This window comes from Chlamydotis macqueenii, chromosome 13 (genome assembly GCF_036417535.1).
Source record: "Chlamydotis macqueenii isolate bChlMac1 chromosome 13, bChlMac1.mat, whole genome shotgun sequence".
Lineage (NCBI taxonomy): Eukaryota > Metazoa > Chordata > Aves > Otidiformes > Otididae > Chlamydotis > Chlamydotis macqueenii.
In genome coordinates this window covers 3,757,406-3,783,872 of record NC_141568.1, presented here as the reverse complement: position 1 = coordinate 3,783,872, position 26,467 = coordinate 3,757,406, and the positions used below count along the sequence as shown (strand labels likewise).

Here is a 26,467-nt window from a genome sequence, read left to right as displayed (position 1 = left end):
CGGCAGATGAACGCTGCCTCTCCCTGCCTGTAACCATAGCCCCGCGCTTGCAGGGGAATTCGAGCCAGAGCCAGCGCTGCCGGCAGCGGGTGACACCGTCCTGGTGGCCCCCGGGACGCTTCCCACCGCTGCGCAGCCAAGATGGTAGAAGGAGGTTTCGCCAAACTCTTCCAGAAACGGTCGTTTTTCGGCTTCACGCAGAAATATCAGCCCCTGGGAAGCGGCGAGCCGGAAGAGAAGGTGAGAACTGCCTGTACCTCTTGCCTGGACCTGCTGAAATAGTTTGTATAATTGGAGTTGAATTTGTCTATTTTGTCTGCTTTGTCCCACCTTAACGTGATATTGCTGCTGCTGTGCTCTCCTTTCTCTGCGCTGAGTCCTTCCCTGTGCAACAAGGGACGAGATTAATGATGTTTACCAGGCAGCGGGGCGAGATGGGGATCCTTGTTTCTACGCGATACTCCCAGGACGTATAGCTCAGGCCAAAGTCCTGGCCAGGATCGTTGTTCTCTGTGCTGAGGAGGTTCAAAATGAACAAAACTCATAGCAGAGCGATGACCGTGAGCTGCACGGGCGCTGTGTGGGCCTTTCTGGAGTGCTCACACAAAATGCAAAGGCTTTCTCAGCACAGGAGTACACAAAGCGCGAGGCAACCCTGTCCTCGGGGGTAGCCCCTGCCACTGGTACCAGTTGTGTGTTGGGGGGCTGTGACCCCTCATCTGTCTGTTGTGCCGCTGCAGTTGTTACTGGTAATCAATGGCCGAGAAGAGCGTTAGCTCAGACCTTCGAAGCCCACTTTGAAATAATACTTTATTTTCTTGAAAAATACTGATGTATGAGCATTGATTTTTTCTCCCACGCAACAGATCGGTTGGGTGCCCTCCCACCTAAACCTGATTTGTGTAATTCCTTCAGCGTGCAGGCTCAGCCCTTAGTTCCATCCCAACAAGCGCCATCCACACACTTTTGAGATATTCATGTTCTTTTCCCTGTCTGATTGAGGCCTTTTCTCAGATGTTATTTCAGCTAATCCTCTGCTCTCCCCTGAGTCTCGTCTTTCCAGTATGGAGGTTGGTCAGTGCTGCTCGGAGAAGAAAATAAGACGTTGAGCAGTGCATTGTGCAATGCTGCTCTACACCGCTTAAAAATAGCCCAGAACCCCAGGAAAGGAAGATCTTGTTAAGGTTACAAAGTTATAGAATCCCAGAATGGTTTGGGTTGGAAGGGGCCTTTAAAGCCCACCCAGCCCAACCCCCCTGCAAGGAGCAGGGACATCTCCAACCAGATCAGGTTGCTCAGAGCCCTGTCCAACTTGGCCTTGAACGCTTCCAGGGATGGGACATCTACGCAGAGCATCTGTAATCTTGCTTTGATGGGAAGCTGAGATTTCTGATCGTTCATAGGCAGGAGGCCACCACCAATTAGTCTGGCTTGTTCTTTGGCAGTACCATTTCGGTTGCGCCAAAATAAATAATGGTATATATTTGCTTCCAAATATAAACCCTTCTTGAATTTTAGCTCTAGTCCGCTCAGTGTGATATGTTTATAACAGGACAGGGACACAACCATGGGAAATGACAACAGGAATTCGATAAATCAAGAATGTATTCTCAGGTTATGGTTCAGGCTGGTAAAGGTCTCGCGTTTCCCCTGAGGATGGTATTTTGCGTCTTTGTTTGAAAATCGTTGCAGAGCACTTTCAGTCTTATAGATCTTAAGTATTTTGGTCAAAGGGTTGTCCTGGCCCTTAAAGATGTGAGTCCAGGTGAGCCGATGAGACCCAAGCCAGGATGCATGCACAAATTGTGGGTTGTGAAGGAAAAGCCCCAGTGCTGGTGGCTGTGAGGTGATGGCGATGGGTTGTCTGGAGAGCGCAGGACAGTTAGCTTTCCCAAAGCACCAGCCTGTGTCTAGAAGCTGCCGTGTATGGTTTCAACTCTTTATCTACCATGACCCGTTCAGAATCACCGGGAATTTTTGTGGTGCTGATTTGGGGTTATGAGAACCATGTGTTTCCTGCAGAAACCCGGAGAACATCTGAAGTTTTTTTTTTTCTGAGCCTGCAAGTGTGTTTGTGCACGCACATGTGCACAAGCACACGTACTCTGTGTACATCTGTGTGTGAAAGCGAAAACCCCCTGTGCAATGTGTGGCTCACATCTCCTTTTCCCTTTGGCCACATACCGGGGTCACTCCCATGGCACCCAGAGCACCCAGTGAATCTGGTCAAGGCCAGATTTCCCAGGGGGCTGCAGCCCTCCCCTCCCGACAGTTTTGAACCTGATGAGATGGGTGGGTTTTGTAGCACCATCCAGGGTAATCTGTCCATCTCTGCGCTGCGGGGTGGCCTCCATTCCCACGCACGGTGCTGCTGGGACTGGCGATGCTCAGCCCCAGTCCCACAGGAGCCACTGGCAGGTGCAGTCATCCCTCTGCCTCCTTCATCCCAAAACAACTGAATCCCAGGGCAAGAAGGAAGCACCTTTAAGGTCGCAGAGGACATCAGGATGGGAAAAGAGTTTGTCGTGGAGATCTGCTGCCAGCCCACCAAGGACCTGCTGTGAGTTAGGGTTTTTTTCTCTCCTTAGATTTAGAAAGAGCTGGGTTCCACCCCAGACACCTCTGAGTAGTAGATTTTAGCACGTTAGTATCTTCAGCGTTTCTTTGGAGTTGCGAGAGCTTTTCCTTGGCAATTGTTCCATTTCTCCTCACCAAATCCCCTGCTGACCCTTTCCCCCACAACACCTGATCCATTCAAGGCTCGGTAGACGTGAGCCCTGTCTGCATTCAGAGCTAAATTAGTATTCCAGCTTGGGCCAAGGCTTTTTTTTTTCCATTTCAGGTTTCACACCAATGAACATTTATCTCCTGGAGAATTTCACAGGCTCAGTTTTCATGTCCTGCATATGCAGGGCATCCTTATCAGAATAGTTTTATTATCGTGCAGCTACCTATTTTTTTTATATGCCCTGAAAATAAAACTAAACAGTACAGCTTTCCTTCCATGGGATAAACGGGAGAGCGTGGGATTGCCTCCGCGCAGCAGCGAGGCGGACTTCACGTACGCACCCCTGTGTTTTCAGTCCTTTGGAGGCGTCAAGCCCAATTTCTCGCTTCTGAAATCTCCCAGCAGGCAAGGAGTTAACTCCCTCCCTCCACAGGTTTTTGGGTTGAGAGCTGCAGCACCTCCCTTCCAGGAGACCTTATATAAGAAGGTGCCATATCCTGTTAGGTTTGGGAGTCTTTTTTTTTTTGGCCTGGGTGGGGTGGATGAGGAGGCCTTTCAGCTCATGTGACTGGGTTTCTCTGCAGGGATGGCAATGCCATCCTGCAGCTCAAGGGGCTTTACTTTAGTTAAAAGAGAGCTGGAATATTTTTATTTTTTTTAAAAAGCCAGGTTTAAGCAGGAACAAGAGAGCAATGGGGGGTGGGATGTGCAGCTGGGGGCAATGAGCCCAAGGTTTGGGCAGTGCCCACCCAGCCGGAGTCAGCCCTCACGTACCCCTGAGGGCAACGGAAAACCCAGGGAATAAGTTTCAAGCAGCTTTTCTGGAAAACCTTTGGCTTTGTGAGCAATCAAAGCGTCTGTGCTGAGGCTTATATCTGCAAGCAGGGAAACCAGAGGCTTTGTTTCATGTAGAAAATCTGCAATTCTGTGACAGACATGCGATGGGGGAGAAAGAAACTGTGTGAGAGGAACTGAAGCCATGGTGGTGGGGGAGGAAGGGCCAGGGGCCGGGATGATGGAGCCCAGCGAGCAGGGCTGCGGTTTGCTCCGCGCTGGTTTCTGCGTGCTGCCTGCACCCGCAAAATCCCTCCACGCGCACCAAAAAAAAAAAAGCAATGCAAAGGGCTTTTGGGGAAATGGTTTGATTTCTTTATTTTAGAAGAATATATAAGAAGAGGGTTTCTGCTTAATGTTTTAATGCTTCATGTTAGACTAAATAGCTCAGCCCACTTTTGACTGGATTACAATACATTAGCTGGTCCAAAGTAATCTAAGATAGGGGAAAAAAAAATATGCAAAAACTCAGTAAAGGCAGAGGTGGGGGAAAACCCCGAGAACGGAGCTTTGGGCTGCTTGCCCAAGTATACAGAGAGGGCTGTGTGCTCTGCAGAAAGCCCCACGCTCGCTTCCTTCCCGCACCGGCTGCTGGCCGCAACAATTGACGGATTGTTCCGGGGCGAGGGATGCGGAGGCAGCGGCGCAGGTACCGGCGGTGCCGGGCATGCTGGTGCGCTGGGGCCAGCTGCTTGCAAAGGAATAGATAAAGTAAAAAATTTTCTTTTTTTTACTTCCTCCTGCCCAGAAACGATGCCCAACGAGGGGCTGGTTTGGGAAGCGGTTTGCTCAGGACGCTGCCCGGTGCCCAACAGCTGCGGGGTGGGATGTGTTTAGGGGCAAAGGAGGAGGGAGATGGGGCTCCGCTGATGCCTTTCCACTTGTACGTTGCTGGAGCTGTCTGTGCGGCAGGAAAAGCCGTGCCACGTTGGTCCAGGGGAAATCACGTACAGGCGTAAGCTAATCAATGCAAATTGACGCATCCCAGTGAAGCTGTTCATTTGACAGCCCCCGGCTGGAAGGAGCACGGAGCTGCCGCGTTTCTGTTGATCCACAGCCAGCACTGGCTGCATCCGGCTCTGCCCATCCATGTGCTTCTGTCACTCGTTCCTCCCGCCCTGCCGAGCCCGTAGGGCTGAGCACCATGCTCTCTCAGGATCCCTCTCTTAACGAACACACGGCCTTGTGCTTTATGAATGAAGGTAAATAGGAACAGATTTTCCTGTCCCTCGGGAAGGATGAGGTTTCTCCTTGCCTGCACTTACCCTGCAATAGCGGTCGCACCATCTCCGCCGTGTGCTGGGCTGAGGTTTCAGGGGATGCTGCCGCTCTGGAAGAAGTACTTTGGAAAAGGAGATGGGGGATCTCAAAAGGGAAGAGAGGTCGAGGTGCTGAGCCCCTGGGTGCTCTGAGCTCAGCGCAGCCCTCGGGCAGTGTAATTGGGGTTTGTCCCACCCGGAGGTGTTTGCAGAACCAACAGCGGAAGAAAACAGAGATGGAGATGGGAGAAACTTTTGCTTTCTGCTTCTGGCTCAGAGAGTTTTCTCTCTCACATTTGCTGTTCATTTATTGTGCCTTTAACAAGGGAAAATAGTTTTTTTTCCTTGCTCTGGGCAAGGGTTTTCTGACCACAGCCGTGGCCTTGTGGGCAATCCAGCTCCTCACAGCCTTTCTCTCCACTGCGAGAACGTGCACCTGGCTTTGAGGCTGTAATAAGCATTAATTAGTGACTGTTAAAAGCGCTGTGATTTAGGAAGAGTTTTAGCTGACTGTGAAGCCACACGGCTGGCAAGGTGAGGGAAAGGGATGGCATTAAGGGAAGAAAAAAGAGATGCTGAACTGCTTTTATGAACTGTGCTCTTGCCTAACAATTGCGTTGTCTTGTTTACTCAGAGCCGTGAGGAGTGTGAGCTGAAAATAATTGAGCAGGAGAAGGAGGTGACAGCTCTGCCCCCGAAAGACGCGTGCAAATGCCATAAGGAAGACTTGGCAAAAGCTTTAAATGTAAGAAGTTTTACAGGTCTTTGTGCAATCTGACTCAGGGAAGAGACTGAGCAGCAAAATTGGTCTTTAGTTTCACGTGCAAACTCCTGGAGTGTGCAGTGCCTCTGCCTTTACGTGGGACGAATCCTGGCTTTGGCTGTGTCCGAGGCTCGGCACCGGGCGTTCCTGCTTCCCCTCGTCCCAGGGCAGGATTTCACTGGAGTGAGCGGCTGGGTGAGCTGCAGGTGAAAGAGTTCAGTTGTCCAGCCTGGAAAACGAAGCGCTCGCAGTGCTCTGCTAAGGCTGGAGAGCAGCCCCAGGCGCGAATTATCAGCACCTCCTTGGAAAATGTTGCGCAGATGCACGCAGCGCTTTTCCCCTGCTTTTTGTAGCAAGTTTCATTTCAGAGGCAAAAACTCCTCACTTTTATTATCCTAGACAACTTCTCAAAGGCTTGCTTGCAGCCTGAATTGCTGGCTATATATTCACCTCGCTATCCCTATGCCGAGCGATCAGCGGAGCCGTAGCCGCCTGGCTCAGCTCGTGCGGAGGCCGGTTTGCCCCGCGGAGATCGGCCATGGCAGGGATGTTGGCGGAGGCAGGACCAGCCGCTCTGCCCCGGCCCCGCTCCGGCTTCCCCACAGCCGGGACATGGATGTAGCTGGGGGAATGGAGGGACACTGGGGCTGCAGAAGGAAACTCCAGTCTGATGTAAAACTCATGCTTAACCCCATCTGTGAAAAATAGATAGAAATTTTGAAAGACTGAGTCCCCTCACCAAGAAAAGCTGTAATGCTTAGCAATATTTTGGTGTCTGACCTTACTATTTTTTTTTTAATCCAGGCAAAACAGATCTTACTCCTTCTCCATTTGTTCTCTTTGAATTTTGTCAGGGTGTTTTTGTTTTTATTTTTTCTTTAAATATAGAGTGAAATGAGAAATCAGTTCTTTCCTTTCCTACTGTCGGTTCTAATTTGTCATCTGTTACATGGTTTCTCACTTGTGGAAGTGGTGTTGTTTTTTTTAATTAACTTGTGCTTATTTTATGGGTTTCTGTGATGTTTGATGGTGAAGTTTTGTAGTTAAACAAAAATAAATAGCTGAACAGAAAAACAGTGGATAGCTTTATTTTTTTTTTGTAGACAAGTGAACCATTAATACCTTGCCCAGTCTAGTTACAGGTTTTTAACATAATTCTGCCTTAAGCAGTTTTCTATAATTATTATACAGTATGTAACGTTTCTTGTTTTGTTTTGTTTTGCTTTTTTTTTTAATTTCCCTCTAGGTTGACTTACAAACTGGACTCTCTGAGTTTTCTGTGCTACAGCGCAGGTTAAAACATGGCTGGAATGAATTTTCAGTAGAGAATACAGAGCCGATATGGAAGAAATACCTAGACCAGGTAAGGATTTTCTGCACAGATTCTCATTTCCTGGCAAAAACCCCTGGCCGGGTTGGTCTGACTGTGTCTGTACTTTGAAATATTCAGGATTTCTGCTTCCACAGATTCAGCCATGGAACAGGCTGTGCTCCGGATACAGAAACTATCTGTTCCCCCGGGAAGGCCGTTGTGAGATTCAGATGTGGGGTCATTTAATGTGAAGATAACATCTTAAAAATAAAACCAAACCTTTTCATCTCCATGCAGCCCACAAATCAAAAGCCACAGATCAGTGGCCTGCTTTCTGGAGCATATTTGTTCCCTTTAAGGCAAGCGATAAAATCATGCAAGGTTTGAGGAAAGCCAGTAGTGGCTGAGAGCCGCTCTGATTTTGGTTACCCCGTAAAGGAAAGCCCTCAACCTCCAGCAAAAGCAGAGGCAGGGGTGGAGCCCAGGTGAGCGTTAGTGTCTCTGGTAGCGGTACATCAGGAACGGACACATTCACACATGGTGAAGAAGGTGGTATTTGCTATCTTGGTTTTCCCCAGCTGAGTTGTCCTTGAGTTTTGCTTTTATTTACTGGTTCTCATCAGTATTTAATGCATCTTTCGCTTCTCTTTTAGAGCTTTTAAACAGGAAGGGTCTTTTTTGTTTGTTTATTTTCAATTTGATTGATTTTCTTCTTGCTTAGCTGGATCATGAAGATTTTAGTTGTTTTGAAAGACTTTATTTTTATTTCATGGATTATCCCTTTTTTCCTAAGTGATCAATATTCTTTAAGTGCTTTGTAATGATCAATAAGTCTCTTCAAGGATTCTTTTGTTCTTAATAAAAAGTGAGATGGTGCTTTTTTTCTGCTCTTTCTTAACAAGCTGCTTCTCCTACGGGAAGAGCAAACAAACTCCTTAGTGCATCTCTGATCCTTCCAGAAGCTGTCGGTCTCTCTGGAAGAGCTGCTTGCGGCCCCACACCATTCACACCTCTGCTCTCGAGCATCGTCCCTCAGCAGACACTTGGCGTGGCTTCTTCCAGCTGCTGTTCTTGTACAACAGCCCCTTTGGCCCAGGCCTTCTGAAGAGAAATGAAGGAGATTTTCACCTTCGGCTTCAGCAGAGAATAAACTTAAATCTTGGATTTCCTACCATGCGTCGCCGCGCTCCTGTTACCCAGAACAGGCAGTCTTGTCTTTGCCTGGCTTAATTGCCTTATGTCTGTTCCCACGTTAGCTAAACAGAGCTGTGGCTTTCCCAGGTGGGAGAAAGGTCCTTAAAATCTGTGCTTAAAACTGAAAAAAGTGAGGATCTGACTCCCACAGTGCTGGCTACAGTGCACGGCTTAGTAGATTAATTAAAAAAAAAAAAAAGAAAGAAAAAAAGAAAGAGGATTTCTGGTTTCAAATTCTAAAAAGACAATAAAGTTTTGTTTGTACTCCAAGGAGCTTTTAGAGTCAGCCCTGCTCTGTATGTCTGCAAAGGCGAGCCCTTGCCCGTGCAAGCAGGGGAAAAGAGAGGAATCTCATGTCTTTAGGTGTGCGCCTCCTCCTGCCAGTCCCTGGCGCCATCTGTCCCCTGTACGGGTGCAGGATCCGGCTTCAGCCCAACCACAGCCGCTGCACCCATCCTGTCCGGGCGGAGCGATGCTGTTGTCATGAGCAACGAGGGTCCCTGCAGCAAACCTGCACGTCTAATCCTTTCTGAAGAGGTCTGAGGCCAGCTCCACTTCAAATTTTCTATTGCAATTTGTTCTTCTTCTTTTTTTCAGTTTAAAAATCCCCTCATTCTCCTGTTGCTGGCTTCTGCTTTGGTAAGCGTCATCACGAAGGAGTACGAGGACGCCGCGAGCATCGCCATGGTAGGTGGTACCTCTCCCGCAACTCAACCCTTCGCTCTCGGGTGCTGGTGTGCCCACTCCTGTAACGCCTCTTTGTTCGCAGGCGGTGCTCATTGTGGTCACCGTGGCCTTCATCCAGGTACGTCAGCCGGCGCTCGGCTCACCAGCCGGGGCTGTCGTGAGTGAGCCTGCTTGTGTAACTTGGCTTTCTTGTCCTTTCTCATTTAAAAGGAATATCGCTCAGAAAAATCTCTGGAAGAACTTAACAAGCTGGTGCCCCCTGAGTGCAACTGGTGAGGCATTTTTGGTTTGGTGGGTCTTAGCAGGGTGCGGGTTACGAGAGCAGAACCAACTGGTGAAGAAAATTACTTCAGGTTGTCATGCACGTGATGAGAACCTGGAGTCTGGAGGGGTGGCACCAGGTGTGGATGAAGCTGAAAGGGGGTGAAATAACTCTGAAATTTTAAAGTAGGCACCCAGAGGAATGGGATCCATGCTGAGAGACAGCAGGCTCCCAGAAACGTCCCTCTCCACACCCTGCATGAGGGTCCCTGCAGCACCTGGCATGTCACCTGCTCCCCATGCAGGAAAAACCTCAGCTGTGTATTTGTTTAGCTTTAGGGTAGTTTTGCCCTTGGTTAATTGGCCCAAAATGGCTTCTGAACAGAGGTGCACGTGGGCTGGGATTCCTCCCCCACGCCTGTCCGTCGTTGGACGTACGTACCAGGCACGGGCACAGCAGGCATCTCGGTGCAGACTGGCCCCACACGAGCGCAGTCGCACCGTCGCCCGTGGAGCAGTTGTAGGGTGTATCAGATATCTCTTCCCTGGCTGCTTTGATGTTCAGTACCAGTGCTTTAGATTACAGGAAACACTTTTCCTATTTATGTGTTTGCAAATCAGCTTTGTCACGGCCAACATAAATAAGTCGTGAGGCTCAGAGAAACCTTGCACTGCAAAAGCAGCGTGGGGTTTTGGTCCAAAGTTCACCCCGGTTTGAATCTTACAAATGCCACTGTTTGCTCTTTATTTATTTATGATATGACATCATAAGCATCTAGCCTCTTGAAAGGCTGTACTTTTAATACAATAGTGAAAAAGCTTTTTTTAGGTTAAGAAATTTGCATTTCATTATTTAAAGCATAAGACACAAGAAGGCATACCCTCTCATTACTGCTGTCTACTGTATAAGTAGGCTTTAAGCCACTTATTGCTGAAATGCAGGTCTTCCATAACCTGCCCGTCTGTTTATGAATTAAAACTGAGCCCAAAGTGAATATAATCATCTCTTCTCGTCATTATTAAGATTTTATGTTCTTATCTACTTTGGAAGCTCTTTGGGGCAGGGCCCTTGCTTTCTTGCCAGTCACCTTCCCAAGCGTGCAGAGAGAATAAAACCCTCACAGCCTGGTTTCCTTTCTTCTTTTTCCGTTTGTCTAATGTAGCCTAAGGGAAGGAAAACTGCAGCACCTTCTAGCGCGAGAGCTTGTGCCTGGAGATATCATATATCTGTCCGTCGGCGACAGGGTTCCTGCAGACCTCAGGCTGATAGAGGTAAATACAGCTATAGGTACGAAAGCCCGTGTTGGAAATTTCTTGTCTCACCGGTGCCAGAAATGTGGCTTTTTAATTAGGTTACAGATCTGCTGGTGGATGAATCCAGTTTTACTGGAGAAGCTGAGCCTTGCAACAAGACTGACAGCGTCTTGCTGGAAGCCGGAGACATAACCACGCTGAGCAACGTTGTTTTCATGGGGACTCTGGTGCGATACGGGAAGGGAAAAGTGAGTCCTGTCAGCCTCTATCTTTTTCTTCACATTAGTTATAGAATCTCTAGATTTTTTTCTTCTCCCCTTGTTTTCTCCTTCTTTTTCAGGGTGTAGTTATTGGAACTGGTGAAAATTCACAGTTTGGAGAGGTGTTCAAAATGATGCAAGCTGAAGAGGTAAAGATTGCTACGGTCCTTTTCCAATGTAGCCCTCAGTCTGGCTCTACCTTGGCTCCCTAGCTGTAAATTAATAGAATTCCTCTTTCTCTTCCACTTTTTTGCCCGTCTGGAGTGCACCGAGGCAGAGATTCTCTCCCTGTGGGACGGTCTGTGCCCAGCAGACCCCACTGGGCGTTTGGGGTGGGTGAGCACTGGGGTACATTGGGCAGCTGTAGGGACCACAGTAATGATGACCAGGACTGTGCGGGTCAGCTGTTCTGGGCTGACCACCATCTTCTCATCTCGCATAATAAGCAAAGAAAACCAGCTATTCTCTTACGTTTCCAGACTCCCAAAACACCTCTCCAGAAAAGCATGGACAGACTTGGGAAGCAACTCACTCTTTTCTCCTTTGGCATAATTGGTGAGTCAGACACGATGCTCATACTTGCATGGTCAGCTGTGAAAGCCCTTTTGAAAGATCCAGGGCCACTTTTTTCAAAAGTTCTTGTTGATGTGGCTTACCTGGACTTCGGGGGTTCAAGCAAAAACACCTCGGAAGGAGAGATTTGGGGCACTTTATTGCATAGTCAGTTCCCCAACAACAGCTAAAGCAGGTTAGAGATTTATTAATTCCTTGAAGTTTTTTAATCGGATGGTTTTCCCCACCAGGTTTAATAATGCTCATTGGCTGGTTACAAGGGAAGCATCTCCTCAGCATGTTCACAATTGGAGTCAGGTGAGGACTGGAGAGCACCTTTCTGTTTGATTTCTAATGAAACACATCCCAGGGAATTCCCTGTTCAAAACAATGGACATGTCACAAAGGAAGACTTGAGTAAGACTCTTCTTAAATACGTATTGATCTTGCACTGGTGAAATTAATGTGAGCTTTACAACAGAGTTTAGTAGGAAAAAAAAAAACCAATTTGAGGGTTTATTTAATTCTGGAAATCAGTATTTTGAAAATCTTCACTGGCTTTTCCACCTCATCCTGCTGTGAATGTCCTTTCCTATCTGTACTATGAATTTAGTGGGAGTGTAGCAACAGCAAATATTAGTCTTTGCCGTTCTGGCTGGATTTACGTCTAAAGATAGGAATGTGCATTTTACGCGGCATAAAAAGCATGCGCAACCTCTTAATCAAACATACTAAACCATGTGGTTTTAGTACTACCCATAAAACTTGTTGTTTGGTGTTTTCATGGCTTTAAAATCAATCGTTTTAAAAAGACAGACAGACATTTTGTATGGAAATAAAAACAAAACCAAAGGAGGAGCCAAACTGGCTCAGCGCCCAGCTTCCTTTCTCCTGGGGGGGGGGCTGTGGTGGCAAAGAGAAGTGGTTAAGCCTGAGTTTTGGGGAGCAGCCTATGGTTTCCAAAGTCCTCCTTGATTATTTTTCATGCATACCTAGAAGTGTTCAGAGTCAGCCAAGGAATAACTAAGGGACAGATACAGACAGCATCTGGGTCTTTCTAGCATGTCAAGGGTTGCAGGTGTTAATGCTGCTCCAGTTCAGTGTCTGCCGCATGGGGACATCTGGGGAGCTGGCTCTGTCCCACTGTCGCTTGTACCCACACATAAGAGAGGAGATAAGGGGCTGGGTATGGCCAGGAGCCAGCAGCTAACCTGTGAGCCATGGTGCCAAGGAATACTAAACTTCTATCCTCAGCAAGTTAAATAAATGAAATTAAATCCAACCCCTAAATCCCTACTTAGCCAGAAGTTAATGCTTTTTGGCAATGTAAAGAAGAAAAGTAATTTCTCTCTTAAAATCGTCCAGAAAAAGCTTGAAGGGTTGGATGAATATCCTGCTTTTGTGTTTACAGTGTGCAGGGAGTCCCAATGGTTAGCACTGCACACTTCTGCAGATGTGAGCAGGAAAACTCACCTCCTGGAAATGTCCCTTTGACACGCTTTGGTCGGTATTTGTAGTTTGCCCCCTGTGCTGAAGCTGTTCTCTCTCGGCTGTCCCCAGCCTGGCGGTGGCTGCCATCCCAGAGGGCCTTCCCATCGTGGTCACGGTAACGCTGGTGCTGGGCGTTCTCCGGATGGCCAAGAAGAGGGTGATCGTGAAGAAGCTGCCCATAGTAGAAACCTTAGGTAAGAGTGGAAAGGGGACGCACAGCTTGGTCGCCTGTCTGCCAAGCTTCAAAATCTGAACTGAACAGCAACAGGCTGGCCACATGAGCCCTGGTCTGATTAAAAAAATAAATTTGGAATATGCTTACTGGGCCAGAGCAACCCACTTCAAGTTAAATACATTTTCTACGCTGTTTCTCAGTCTTTTCCTTATTTTAGTGATATTAACATGCTAGAAATGGTGCAACCCAACCCGTGGGGAGCAGGGCCCCTCTGCAGACACGCATGCCTTGCTCGAGTTGAAAGGCTTGGTTTCTCCTTCCTCCCCATTCTGTGGGATCATCCTGCAGGTCCATCCTGTCTGTTTCTTCTGTGTCTAGCTGAAAAACCTTGCAGCCCCTCAAGTCGAGCCTGGTGGCATAAATAAAACCATTTGTCTTTCCGCAGCTGGTGTGCCCATCTCCCTGACATCCAAAGAGTCATGGAAAGCAGGGACAGGGAGGACCCTGAGAAGGCGTCCAGCCCATCCTCACAACTGCAGGGCAGAATGAACTGTAACGAAATTATTCTTCCACCTCCCCTTATCTTCCAGTTGGCCCTTATTCCCAGGTCACTGTATTCCAGGCTTTGCTGCTCTGACCTTGGTCAGTGTGGCAGTTATATGAAGGAGAAGACGTGGTGCATTTAGTACCAGTCATTAACAAGTACACTAAATGCCAGGCCTGGCCCGAGCGGTCACAAAATATCTGCTGCACAGCCAGATCCTTCAGCTAAAACCGATCTTCCTTGGTAATGCTGCTATTGTTTGAACTGCCCTTGTTTGTTCTGCAGTTAAGGAATCTTATCGCCCTTGTTTTATTGTATCTGCCCTGACCCAGGACATCTGAAACGGCCTTATCTCATGAAGAATTTCGCTCTGGTAGGGCTGCGCCCAAAGAGCGTAACTGCCAGATGCCCAGCTACTCTGCAAGGCGGTCTGAGCGCAGCAGAAACTGCCTCTCACATACTGCGTCATGTTTGTTAAACCTCTGAAAAGCAGAAAAATAATCCTGATTCTTTAATTGTAAATAACTAAAAATATTGGAGGTGACAGCTTTGCTCTGTGCTAATCCTTCAAAACTGTGGTTAATTTAATCGCAGCCCAATCTGCTTTATTCTCTCCAGGCTTTTACCCGGTGCTCATCGTGCTCATGGGGTCTGTGCCGAGCCATGTGGTCATCTCCAGAGCCAGGGGAAACACTCAGACCTAGAAGGGAGCTGGAATCTGATTTTTTTTTTTTAATTTTTTCCCCCTTCTTGGGAGTGGAAACTGGCCTGAGTGTGGTGACTCTGCTAATTGACTCCTTTGCTGTGCTGTGGTGTAGATGGGCCCTGGAAGAAACGTGCTTTACTGAGCAGGGTTGTCACGAGGCGGAGTACGAGTGGGGCAGCTTCTGCTCTTACCTGTGGATTTTTAAAGTATTTTTTTCTAACAGTCTTTAACACATCTACCCTCACAGTCCCTTGGTGAGGCAGGGGAGGGCTGTTATTCCCAAGTCAGAGAAACAAGGGTGAAATGGCCCCTTGGAGGATGCATGTGGCAGAGTGGGAATTCGATATGTCTTTCCAGAATGTAACAGCTGTTCCATGGATGTGTAATATTGCAGCTCAGAAACACTGACCAGCTCCCTGGCGATCGATGCCTTCTCTGACTGCCCACCATATGATGCTCAAGACAAGGTGGTCCTCTTCAGATGTCTCCTACAAAATCTCACATCCAAATCACATGCACAGTACCCTGATGTGCACTCAAATCCTTTCCTTACAGCACCCTAGTAGGAAACTCATCCATTTCTTGGTATTTTCTCCCTTTTCTCACTGGCGCAGTTTAGGTTACATTAGGGAATCATGTTCTCCTTCTTCTGAACCTCATTGTTCGGTTGCATTATTTATTGGTTCTGATTAAAACCTCTCCTGCATCAGGTTGCTGCAATGTCATCTGCTCGGATAAGACGGGCACTCTGACAGCCAATGAGATGACGGTGACTCGGCTTGTGACCTCGGATGGCTTCCAGGCGGAGGTACGGATGAGGCGGTCACACGGACGTTCCTGTTCAAGTTCAGCAGCGCCGATTTGGTTTTAGTTCAGTTAGGGCCAAATGAGGGATGCTGAGCCAGTCCCAAACCAAGCAGTGTTCTGCACATCTTCATGAAACAGAAAGGACTTTTGCTGTGCTGGAGACAGGCAGAGGTGGGGCTGAGCATAAAGAAGCTGCTCAGATACCTTAAAGATGTTCATTGACCTAGTCTGCTGTTCTCTGCCATCATTGTAAATATTGGAACCTGCCACTGGCCCTTGTGGGTCCATTTTCTGTAGGAATATTTATTGTACGAGTGACTTGATCCTTCCGCGTGGTTCATTTACCTGTGTGCAAAATGGGTGAAAAATGCAGGCATGCAAAATGTAAGGCAGTGGAGACAGGCCAGTCATCCATAGGGTAAAACCAGTGAACCCAGTTCTCCCAAAGGGCTGGATCTCTCGACTGAGCTGCAAGAGACTTCTGAACTCATGGCGAATAAGTCCTGCATAAAACAAGCTGATTTTTTTTTTTGTTCCTATACGGCTATTGTAATATTACACTTCCCTGGTCTGCAGCCTTTCCTATAAGCATTGCTTTGGGCTAGAAAGAATAATCCCAGCACGCCTCCAAAATCAGAAATGTGCTCAAGTGCACCCCACTGTAGCGTCGTCCTGCCTGGGACTGGGAAATCTGCTCTTTCCGTCTCTCCTCAGGTCAGTGGAGTGGGCTACAACGGAGAGGGAAACGTTTGCCTTCTGCCATCAAAGGAGATTCTTAAAGAATTTTCCAATGTCTCAGTTGGGAAACTAGTGGAGGCAAGTATAAATTATGAACCAGCTTGTCCTGTTTACATTTGATTTTCATTTGCACAAGATCACTCTGGGTAGTGAGTGTGGAAAAAAAAAGCCACTTGTGTAACTCTAAAGCAGACTGTCTCGCTAGAGCGTTCTCGTGGAAAGGCTCTGAGAGACTGTGGTACAACACCTGAAGCTTCTGGGTGAAAGGTAGCAATCACAAGACATGTAAAGAGAGACCAGAGTTGTCGGTTTAAAGTGTCAATGACATTTTGGATAAAAATGCAATTCTGGCAGAGGAGAGACTGATTAATTTTACCACGTTCAGGTTTTTAACGTGGACAGATTCTAGACTTTAGCTAGCTACATAGTCAGTTTATGAACGTACTGTGGTGGTCTCTAGGTTTTGTGTTAACATTAAATAAAATCTTGCACATTCAACTGTAGGCTGAAATGGAGTGTTTAGGTAGTGAGATGATCTGAGCTGGAATCTCAAATGGAGCTTAGGTCTTATTTTACCCATACCACAGGTTAGAAGCAATAGTAGGAGAGATGAAGTTCTCATGTTCATGGTTTATCAAGCTCATTAGATATATATCATGTTTTGCTTGATGTTAGTTTGTTCAAAATGTAACATTTTACCAAAATATTGGTGTATCCTATGGATTAAGCAGGTTTAGAAAGCACAAGGACTGATCTCAAGAGATGCTGCACCTCTTTTGGGATGTGGCTGCTTTCGTTCTCCAGTCTTTCATTATTTCATCTGAAGAGATTAAAAAGCTATGAATTTAGTTATGAAAAAAATAAACCATGTAAGTATGTCCCTTTCTCTAGGCTGGCTGTGTAGTCAATAATGCCATTATCAGGAAAAATAGCGTGATGGGACAGCCCACAGAAGGAGCTCTCATTGCCCTTGCAATGAAGGTAAGATTGTTAACATTTAAAAGTTTCTGGAAATTAAAAAAAAAAAAAAGCTGAAATTGTTAAGTCTGACAGCAGTGATGAGGCTTCTTTAAAGTCCCCAGACTGGTTTAAGTCTTTCCTTGTCTCTTCCTTCCAAGGTCATGGATGTACACCTCTCCCATGTAAACCTCTTGTCATGGACAAACACCTTCCCTGAGCTTCTGTGCTAGCAGCAATAACTGTTTTGCTTGGTCAGTCTGTGCAATTATGCTGCTTAATTGGTGTCTTTCACGGATGGGACTGCTTTGTTAAATTTTATGTATATGCTGTTTAAAAGTTCAGGAGGAAAAGAAGAGAGTGAGGATTGAGCAAGAACAGGCCGTACTAGAAAGCATGGCAGAGGGTCGTCCTTGATTTGGGTCATCTGCTAGCTTTTAATTTTTTCTAGTCATGATTATGTAAAATAAGATTTTTTTTTTAATGAATATTGAATTCAGGCTCATAGGCAGAGGGCTGTAAAATGCCTCAAGGTATCATTTAATCAGTGTTACGCAGGCTGTGGTCCACAGACCTCATGGGGCTATAAAGCACAGAAAGTGCCTGACGAAATGATGACCCTGCAAACATCTGTTCTTACCTCCTGCTTTTAGAGCTTGTAACTCTAACAGTGAAACCGTGATTTTTAAAAATTTTTTTGTAAAACAATGACATTTTATTTCCCTAAATGCTAAATTAAAATCTTCCTTCTGCTCCTCCATTCAGTAGCCAAACAATAGCAGAATATGAGGGGGGTTGTCTCTTCAATTTTTTTTTTTAATTTTTTGGTTTGATGGGAGCTCAGGGAGAGGCAACAAAAGGAAAAGATGGGTTTGAAATATGAATTTTACTCTCCTTATGCTTCCTCTTGAACTCTGTGGTGCATGGTTGGACTTGATGATCTTGAAGGTCTCTTCCAACCTTAAGATTCTGTGATTCTGTGATTCTGTGACTGCCTGGAAGTACGTGGCCAACAGTCAATGCTTGTAATATGGAAAATATATACGTTGTTCAGCATTACAGGGCTCTTTTTGTTTTATCTTACTTTAGATGGAACTAGCTGACATAAAAGATATTTATGTAAGAAAGAAGGAAATTCCGTTTAGCTCTGAACAAAAGTGGATGGCTGTGAAATGCACACTGAAAACTCAGGTAAAGCAAACAGTGGTGTTGGCTGGTTTCGTGTTTCTAATTGTGCACCTCGACAATGGGCATGAAATGGTATCTCTTTAGCAAATAACATTTGCAGAATTTAACTATGTCAGGAGAAAACCGAACAAAGCTCAAAATTCCCAACTTGGGTGTAAGTTTAGCTTGTAAAGCTGTGTTTGAATGGGAGAAGATAATACTTTTCATACAGTGGTTTGAGCAGGAAAACAAAAGCTTTTCAGAGATAACTGACAGGGGAAGAAAGATACGATGTCTGGAAGAAAATGTTGCCCATTTTCCCCTTGCTGGGTTAAGGAGCTCGTTTTGGCTGATCTTGTCCTGTGGTTTAAAAACTCACCAGCCTCTTCATGACCATTCTGTCTGTGATGGCTGAACATTAAAAATGGCAAGAGCAAAAAATATCACATCCTATAAATAATACATGCACCTGGGCATTTTACAAAACAGGTGAAAGAGTAAACAGTTCTTTTTTATGTAAGATGTAAAGCCTAATGAATCATTAGTATTTTTAAAATGTCTTCTTTTCCTTTTTTTTTTTTCTGATCAAGTATATTATCTCCTTACTTTAAAGGATCAGGAAGACATTTACTTTATGAAAGGAGCATTTGAAGAAGTTATTCGATATTGCACTCTGTATAATAGTGGCGGCATCTCCTTATCACTTACACCCCAGCAGAAAGCCTTCTACCAGCAGGAAGAGAAACGAATGGGCTCCTCAGGTCTACGGGGTCAGTCATTGCTGTCTGTATCCCTTCAGCTTCCAGGTTCTCGTACCCTAACACTGTCCTGCTCCGTTTTGGTCAGGGTGGACAGAGGCTCAACCTTCAGCATCACTTGCATAGTCTCTTTGTAATACCTGTGAGAGTTTGCCAAGGGTCCTGGCTTAGATCTGGTTGTTTCCTTTTCAGTAATACTTTTTTTTTTTTTTTTTTTTTTTTCTGGGATGGGGGAGTGGTGGTGTTAAATGAGTGGGACTGAAAGGAGCTGAAAATAAACACTGTAAAAGGTGAATGGTTTTCCTCCATGGAATGTTGCGATTGTCTGGGATACAGACTGAATGTTGCATTGAAAACCTTTGTGCTGAACCTGATCTAAGCTCTGCTCTGCCAAGTATTGCTTTGAGAGAAATTGTTTCAAGAGCAACAAAAAGCAGATTTTAAAGGGGTTCAAAACACAGATTTGGCCACTGAGATTTTTTGTTTGAAGTTTGGTTCAATTCTTTATTAAGACCGAATCTAACTATCTCCTTTTGATCCTGACTGTATGCTGGTGCACAGCCCACAGAAGTTTTTATACACGTGTCATTTCCTTCATCGCTAGAAACATCCTTTCAGAAATGTCTGAGATTTCACACAAGAACAAAGACACCCTCTCCTGTGCGTGTTCCCAGGTTGTAGGTAGATGAGAGCAAATCTTGGCGGCCAGGTCTGGGAGATGGTATAGTTAACGTACACGTTCTCCAGCCCTTCTTGTGGTTAGTAACTCATGTATGGCGCTTGCTTGACAATATCTGAATCATCTGCTGTTGTGAACAGTAAATTACCATTCTGAAGAAAAGCAATTAACTCCAGCAGCTGCTGCGAGCTTGTGATTCGATCATCAAAGCAACACTGACATGAACCCTGGCAAAATACCCTTGAGTGCTTTAAGAACGATTGAATGATGCGGTTAGGCACCAAGAACAGAAACAAAATGTTCAGAGCCTTGTTGTTTACACAATGGAAGTTTAAATAAATTTACATTTCACATTTTTTGATTGAAAAAGCAAGTTTAATTTTTTTTTTAACACAGTGCTTTCATAGTGTCTGGTCTAACATTGCACTGTCCCAATTTAATCCATCTGCATTTAGGCAAGACTTGGTAGACAGATTTAAATTAGACAGAATTAAATCCTAAGAGAAACACAGGAAGAAGAAATGCTCTGATTCAGATAAACTGGTATTATTTGAGTAGACCAAATTTTTGTGTCTATACAAGATCTGAATATAATGACTAAAGATCTGATTTTTATTACTTTTTCTGTGGAAAACCAGCAAGTTAAGATCTCCTCTAAATGTTCATTTTAATGTATGGAAACACTTTGTTAATATTTTAGTCTTGTCTTCTTTTTTCCCCCTCTGTTTCTAGTACTTGCTTTGGCTTCAGGTCCAGAACTTGGCAAACTGACCTTTTTAGGTCTGGTTGGAATAATTGATCCCCCGAGGGCTGGAGTGAGAGAAGCTGTTCAAGTCCTTTTTGAGTCTGGCGTATCAGTAAAGATGATAACCGGAGACGCTCTGGAAACTGCTGTGGCTATAGGTAGCAAACCTAGCTTCTTTCCTGTGGCTCTGTATTATGTCTGTCAAATCAGTTAAATGTTACGTTACTTGATAATCAACTTTATCATTCTTTTTGTGTGTGAAATAGTGATTTAAATGCCACTGAGTTCTTGCTTTTCCATTGAAACAAATGCTATTAAAGGCAGTAATAGAGCATCTATGGACTACAGGCCAAATTCCAGTAACTTAATCCCACTATGTTAGCACCAGAAATGGCAAAATCTCAGTGTAAGACCCTTAAATGAGACAGATGGCATTGCTGGGATTACAGACTCCACTAATGTTTGGAGGATGAGTATCTCTGTGTTTCACATTTTTGCGTTGGCCATTAAAAATACACAGAGCAAGCAGGAGAGAAGAGAGTGACAGCTTTGGTATCAGCTCCAGTTTGGGGTATTGTACTGTTTCCATAACTGCAGCTGAGTAAGGACAGGGTGACCAGCCCAGCTCAGCGCCAGGGCGCTGTGTGCCCTGTCAGATGCCCCAGATTCAGATGTATTTTCCAGTGAATTCTTTAATTGCTGCCTCTGTTCTTTGAATCAGGAAATAGTTGTCTTTTTTTCGGAGCTGTAGGTCAGATCTCATTTTGGACTCTTCTTTGCAGGGCAGAATATTGGTCTCTGCAATGGGAAGCTGAAAGCCATGTCTGGGGAAGAGCTGGACCAACTGGCAGAGGCAGAGCTATCATCCACTGTCAAAAATGTAATGGTTTGGATTACAAAAACAAGGCCTGGTTCTATTTCCAATGGCATCCATCTAATACAAGATTGTATTATTTGTTTTTCAGGTTTCCATTTTCTTCAGAACAAGTCCAAAGCACAAACTGAAAATCATAAAGGTACTAAGAGCCTCTCAAAGTCACATAGCACTTCTCTTTCAGTATTACATGCAAATCCTGTGATTGCCAACAGGACTGACTTATCTTCTCCCAACTTGAGAGCCTCTCATCTCTCCACTCTTGCAGGCTTTGCAGAGGGCTGGTGCCATTGTGTCAATGACAGGCGATGGTGTTAACGATGCCGTGGCCCTGAAATCTGCCGATATTGGGATTGCAATGGGGCAAGCTGGTACAGATGTCAGCAAAGAGGCTGCCAACATGATTCTCGTGGACGATGACTTCTCAACACTAATGTAGGTTTAGCAACTTCCTTGCTATCAGACACTTTCTTACTTCAGACACTTTCTGGCTATCCGTTGCAACAAGCCTGTTGTGTTCCCTGGAAATAACGGAAGACGCAGGGTATGTAAGTCAACACGCAGTAAGTGGAGATGCTCGCTGTGGATCTGGCTCATTTTCACTTGCACACACAGCAATGACTTTTTTGTTTCAAGTGGTGGTGACAAAGCTGCCTTTCATCCAAAAGCCCTGGTTTCTCATTGCTGTAGCTAACAGCTATGGGGATTTGAAACAGTAGGGATTTGAAAGTGCCTAGAAGTCTGAGTAGATCATAACTTGTGCTCTCTGCCTCGTCCAGGAAGTTCCGAGGAAAGACATAATTTGCAATGCTCTGTTGGTTCATAATAACGGAGAGAGTAGGCAGAGGAGAGTTGAGGATATAAATGGGTCACGTGCTTGCTTTATGAACCAAGACCTGGCCATGTAAACCAGGCTTTTTAGATCTCACAGTCCTGATAAAGTCATTTTAACTGAGAAGCTGTATTGATGTTCTTCTCCTGAGCTGAGGTCTGAATTTCAACTGAACTAAGTGCTAGAGAAGACAGCTTGTATTTTCAGTGTCACAGGGAGCTCAGTGTAAAATAGTGCGAGTACTAGTTAGTTAACAAACTCTCTTCTCCCTTCCAGGAATGCAATAGAAGAGGGAAAGGGAATATTTTACAACATAAAAAATTTTGTCCGGTTCCAGTTGAGCACGTAAGTTCCTGTTTGCTTCAATTCCAATGAAAGCACCTTTTGGGTGAGGCCATGCAGAAAAATGTTATTCTGTGCCTTGCAGGAGCATTTCAGCTCTGAGCCTAATTACTCTGTCAACGGTGCTCAACCTACCAAATCCACTCAATGCTATGCAGATCTTATGGATCAACATCATCATGGATGGGCCACCAGCCCAGAGGTATGGAAGAGTCAAACGAGCAAAATATTATTGGTTTTAATATGTCTGGATTTTGCTTAGGAACAGAAGCCGCTCTGGTTTCTTACCAATGCACCAGTCATTTGGTGGTTAGATGAGTTGTACTTTGGTTTCCTCCAAAATCATTTACTTCAGATTTACTTGAGGTTTTACATATTCTTGTTTTGTGATAGACTCACTTACACTTTTTGACTAGGAATGGTCTGTTGTCCTGAGTGCATCCCCTGCTAATAGCCCTGTAGATCTGTCTGGCAGGGGAATACTGGGTACCTATGGGGGTATATGACCCAAAATCACAAGACTCAGGAACGTCATCCACCTGCTAATTGCAAGTGCTGCTAATTACAATTACTACTTCCACAACGTGGAAGGGATGTTGGCCACAGTCTCACAGCTAGCTCTCCCTCTGGGGTGAGATACCAGTCTGGTGCACCATGGTAGTCTAATATATAATTTTCACAGCTCGTTATAAAAAAAAAAAAAAAAAAAGACCTTTGTCATGGGTGTCTCAGACAAATTTGGGGCCTTATGTAACCCTGCCAGAATACTGATATCTTGCATGCTGTACTTCAAAGAATTCCATCCCCTAGATCCATCCTGTTTTATCAGCATCGTTTCGAGACGATCTGCACTAACTAAACATGTCCCTCTGCTTCCCTTTGAGGCAGTTTGGGAGTTGAACCTGTTGATAGAGATACTATCAAGCAGCCACCCCGATGTATCACAGATACTATACTCAGCAAATCATTGATCCTGAAAATCTTCATGTCAGCTATAATTATCATCAGTGGAACCCTCTTTGTGTTCTGGAAGGAGGTGAGGAAATCTGCAATCATATCTTGTTTTCATCAGGGTGGTGAACAAAACGAAGGGCAATTTCTGAAGTATGTGTGAAGGACTTTCTGAAATACATCCAGTGGGGAAGGATCAGTACGGGCAGAGGGTTAAGGCACGAGATTAAGCTCTGCTTCTGCCTTCCAGGGTTGCCTCTCATTTGGAATTTCCTATCTAGAATGGGAAAACTGTTACTTGATAAGATATCAATGCTTTTAAGGTACTTTTCACCTCTAGATTTCCATGTAAGTAGAAATGCCAAGTACATTAGTACTACTAGGATTGCTGTTAGTATATAGTGACTGTTACTATAGCAGTTTAAATAATTTAATTTAGAATAGTTTTACTCAACTTCCCCATCAGTTTAGTAATTTAAAACATATTGATAAGATCATAAACTCAACAATTATCAGAGAGAAATTAATGCTATCTGTAATGGTTAAAACTAATTTATCTCTTTGTTTCACTACCCTTTGAACTCACTGAGGTCTTAAAGGGAATATTTAATTCAGCTGTTGAATTGACATATTTTTGTAAGGCTTAACTAACCCCTGAATTCCTACGTATGCTTTCAGAATCCCAAAAGTGGCATAACTCCTCGAACCACAACAATGACTTTTACCTGTTTTGTGTTTTTTGACCTCTTCAATGCCCTGACGTGCCGCTCTCAGGTGAGATTGCTCTGTCAGCAAAACACTAACATAAACATTAGCATACTAGTATTTTGCCTTAGAAGGGGAGTTTTTAAATGTCATTTAAAGCAGCATGATTTTTATCATCCTTATAGATGGTTATCCATCATAGTTCAACTGTGACTACGCTTTCAATTGTGTAGCTCTGCCTAAATTAGCATTCATGTAACTTCAAAAAGTAATAGAGTTCACCTGCAAAGAAACAGTGTGACATTCAGGTACCAACAGGACATTGGGAAATGTTACATTTCTCTCTCTCTTTTATTTTTTTCCTCTCTCCCCTTCTCTAGACAAAGCTGATATTTGAAATAGGCTTTTTTCGAAACCGCATGTTCTTATATTCTGTGCTTGGGTCATTTTTGGGACAGCTGGCTGTTATATACGTCCCTCCATTACAAAAGATCTTCCAGACAGAGAACTTAGGAGTGCTAGGTAAGTTGCAAAGTAAATTTGGGTTGTTTTTTTTTTTTCTTTAAAGTGACTTTAAAAAGCAGATGAGATTGCCAAATTGTTACATGATAGCTCCCAACAGATTGCTGGTAGGGAGAAATCAATCAACAGCTCCTGTACCTCTATATATAGACACATAGCTATACACAAATAGTATTTAATGATATTATCCCAGCCTAGGATTTGAATTTTGATTTACTGCACATAAATGCATGTAAATGCAGACATGCCAAGATTTTCCGCGAGCTGTGTGGTGATATTTCTTTACAAAAATCTATCTAGCACCATTATGCTGTCACTCCATTTAGAAAAAGCAGGGTGAATGTTTCCTCCCTGAAATGCAAAGGGTATTTTACCGTTTGAATCCGTCTAAGCAAACGCTGCCATACTGCATTGTATTGCATCAACGTTAGGGATGTTGTTAGAAGCAGGGTTCAGTGATCCCAAATGATTAATGTAGAGGTTTCCACCTGTCAAGTGGACTGTAGCAGCTATGGGTATTCCTTGTCATTTCTCTAATTCTACAGCTAGCAAAAGCATAGCTAGGCCATACATTTATGGAGCTACGCCAGCACAGGTATCTGCTGCAGGAAGGCCCTTACCTGGGGGTTCCTGCCCAGCGCAAAATCCAGCTGTCCGTCGTGTTCATCTCCCTCTGTTTCCTCTCGGCAGACCTGCTGTTTCTCACCGGCCTGGCTTCCTCAGTTTTCATTGTGTCCGAGTTGGCCAAACTCTGTGAAAAACACTGCTGCCGACCCAAGCACACAAAGAGATGTCCTACCTGATGCAAACTTCCTCTGAAGATGTAGTTGGAACGGAGCTGTGATGCTGGATAATTCAAATGCACCATTTTCTGATGCCACACATCCTTTCTGAAGACGCTCAAGTCAATCTGTACTGACAGTCCTTCCTACTGCAGAGTCTGTTGCTTCTACACGCTCTACCTGAGCTGTCTGAGCTGTCTACAGAAACTTCCGGAGCAGCTCCTGTTTTAAAACCAAGATCAGGTATATTTTTATAACATTGATCTATATGTCGAGAAAGCTGTGACAGTTCCTGACAAAATAACGTAGTTTCACACTTGCACAGAAAAATCTATTGTGCATAAAGTGAAATTTTATTTATTTAAATCAAAATGATTTTTATTAATAAAATCTACATTTTAAAATGTTACAGATAAGTATCTGTATGAGACTCTTGATTTAAACCTATCCTTTTATATTCAATTAGATGAATGGACAAGACCTGCCCTCACTAGCACTTCTTTTCCTATAGTCAATCTAACCTCTAGTGTTTCTAGATTCCCAGATATCCAGCCTTGATTCAGGAAGCCTCTCAAGGAAACTGTGGGGAGGTATCAAATAAAGCACAGAGAGCTAAAGTGCCAACCCTTGGCTGCCAGTGATTTTTTTTTTTTTTTTTTTTTTTTTTTTTTTTTGTACCTCTGTGACCAATAGGAGCAAAGTGGAAGGCTGATCTGATGCCCAGTGGTGGATGGATTTAATGGGGAAGGGGCTCAGAATAAGGATGACTCATGTACATAGCAGGGTTGTTAAGCCTTGCAGTTGGATCAACAGCTGCATAAAAGTGATTGAGAGATGTTTAGATCATAGCTAAGCTCACTGCTGACAGACGCTTTCTGGACATTTTTAGATGCATGAATATGAAGTGCAGATTGCTTAATTATTAGGTTCAGGAAAAAAAATAATGTTGAGTCAATCCTTTACATTTAAAGAACAATTTTGAATAATCCCATCTGTGTCCTAGTGAATAATGCTTCTCTGATACATTTGCTAAAAGTGCCATAGTGTCAGTTTTCTTCTTGCCCCAGTTTAACACCTTCATTCAAAGTGAAGATTGAGTCTCAGATGTGTCAGAAAACACAATTTCAGGTGATGTTTAAACAGCATTACATTTTGGATTCATAGCCTAGAAAGAAGCAGCTGTACGGACACTTATTTATAACAAAGAAAACTTGGCCACTGAAATATTCTTGGTGAAGAATAGCATTGTGCAGCTCACCAGATGAGAGTCTGGAAAGGTGTCTGCTCACTGTGTTTTTCAAAATCCTTGCAAATGGTTTCAGTCCTCAAAGAAGAATATCAGCCTTGTAATGGAAGGAAAAGAAAGTCTAGTTGTTTATTTTATGTGTAAGTGCAGAAATTCAGCTATGTCTCACTCCCATATACCATCCACTTCAAGTATTTAGTACGCTTGATCAGTGCCTAAGGGAAGAATACCTCTGAGACTCATGGTGAGAGTTTGAGAATGTTAAAACAAAAGGTAGCATCACTGTCTATATAGCACTGCCTCCTTTGTACCATTTTAAATTCTTAGGAAAAGACATATAGA

At 44.5% G+C, this 26,467-nt stretch overlaps 1 protein-coding gene across 1 annotated transcript; it reads left to right on the top strand.

Annotated features, from left to right (window-relative positions):
* The first annotated feature begins 141 nt into the window (after positions 1-141).
* On the top strand, positions 142-26,286 carry ATP2C2 (ATPase secretory pathway Ca2+ transporting 2). The gene is made up of 27 exons (XM_010128000.2): positions 142-240; positions 5,456-5,566; positions 6,831-6,947; positions 8,688-8,777; positions 8,860-8,895; positions 8,988-9,049; positions 10,202-10,310; positions 10,391-10,540; positions 10,633-10,701; positions 11,032-11,107; positions 11,356-11,422; positions 12,665-12,789; positions 14,731-14,828; positions 15,542-15,643; positions 16,457-16,546; positions 17,612-17,713; positions 18,303-18,459; positions 19,859-20,029; positions 20,654-20,751; positions 20,837-20,887; positions 21,014-21,180; positions 21,854-21,922; positions 22,005-22,121; positions 22,808-22,955; positions 23,549-23,644; positions 23,956-24,097; positions 24,788-26,286. Exons 1-27 carry the CDS (start codon positions 142-144, stop codon positions 24,898-24,900), a joined length of 2,832 nt encoding a protein of 943 aa, XP_010126302.2. The 3' UTR covers positions 24,901-26,286.
* Positions 26,287-26,467: the final 181 nt, after the last annotated feature.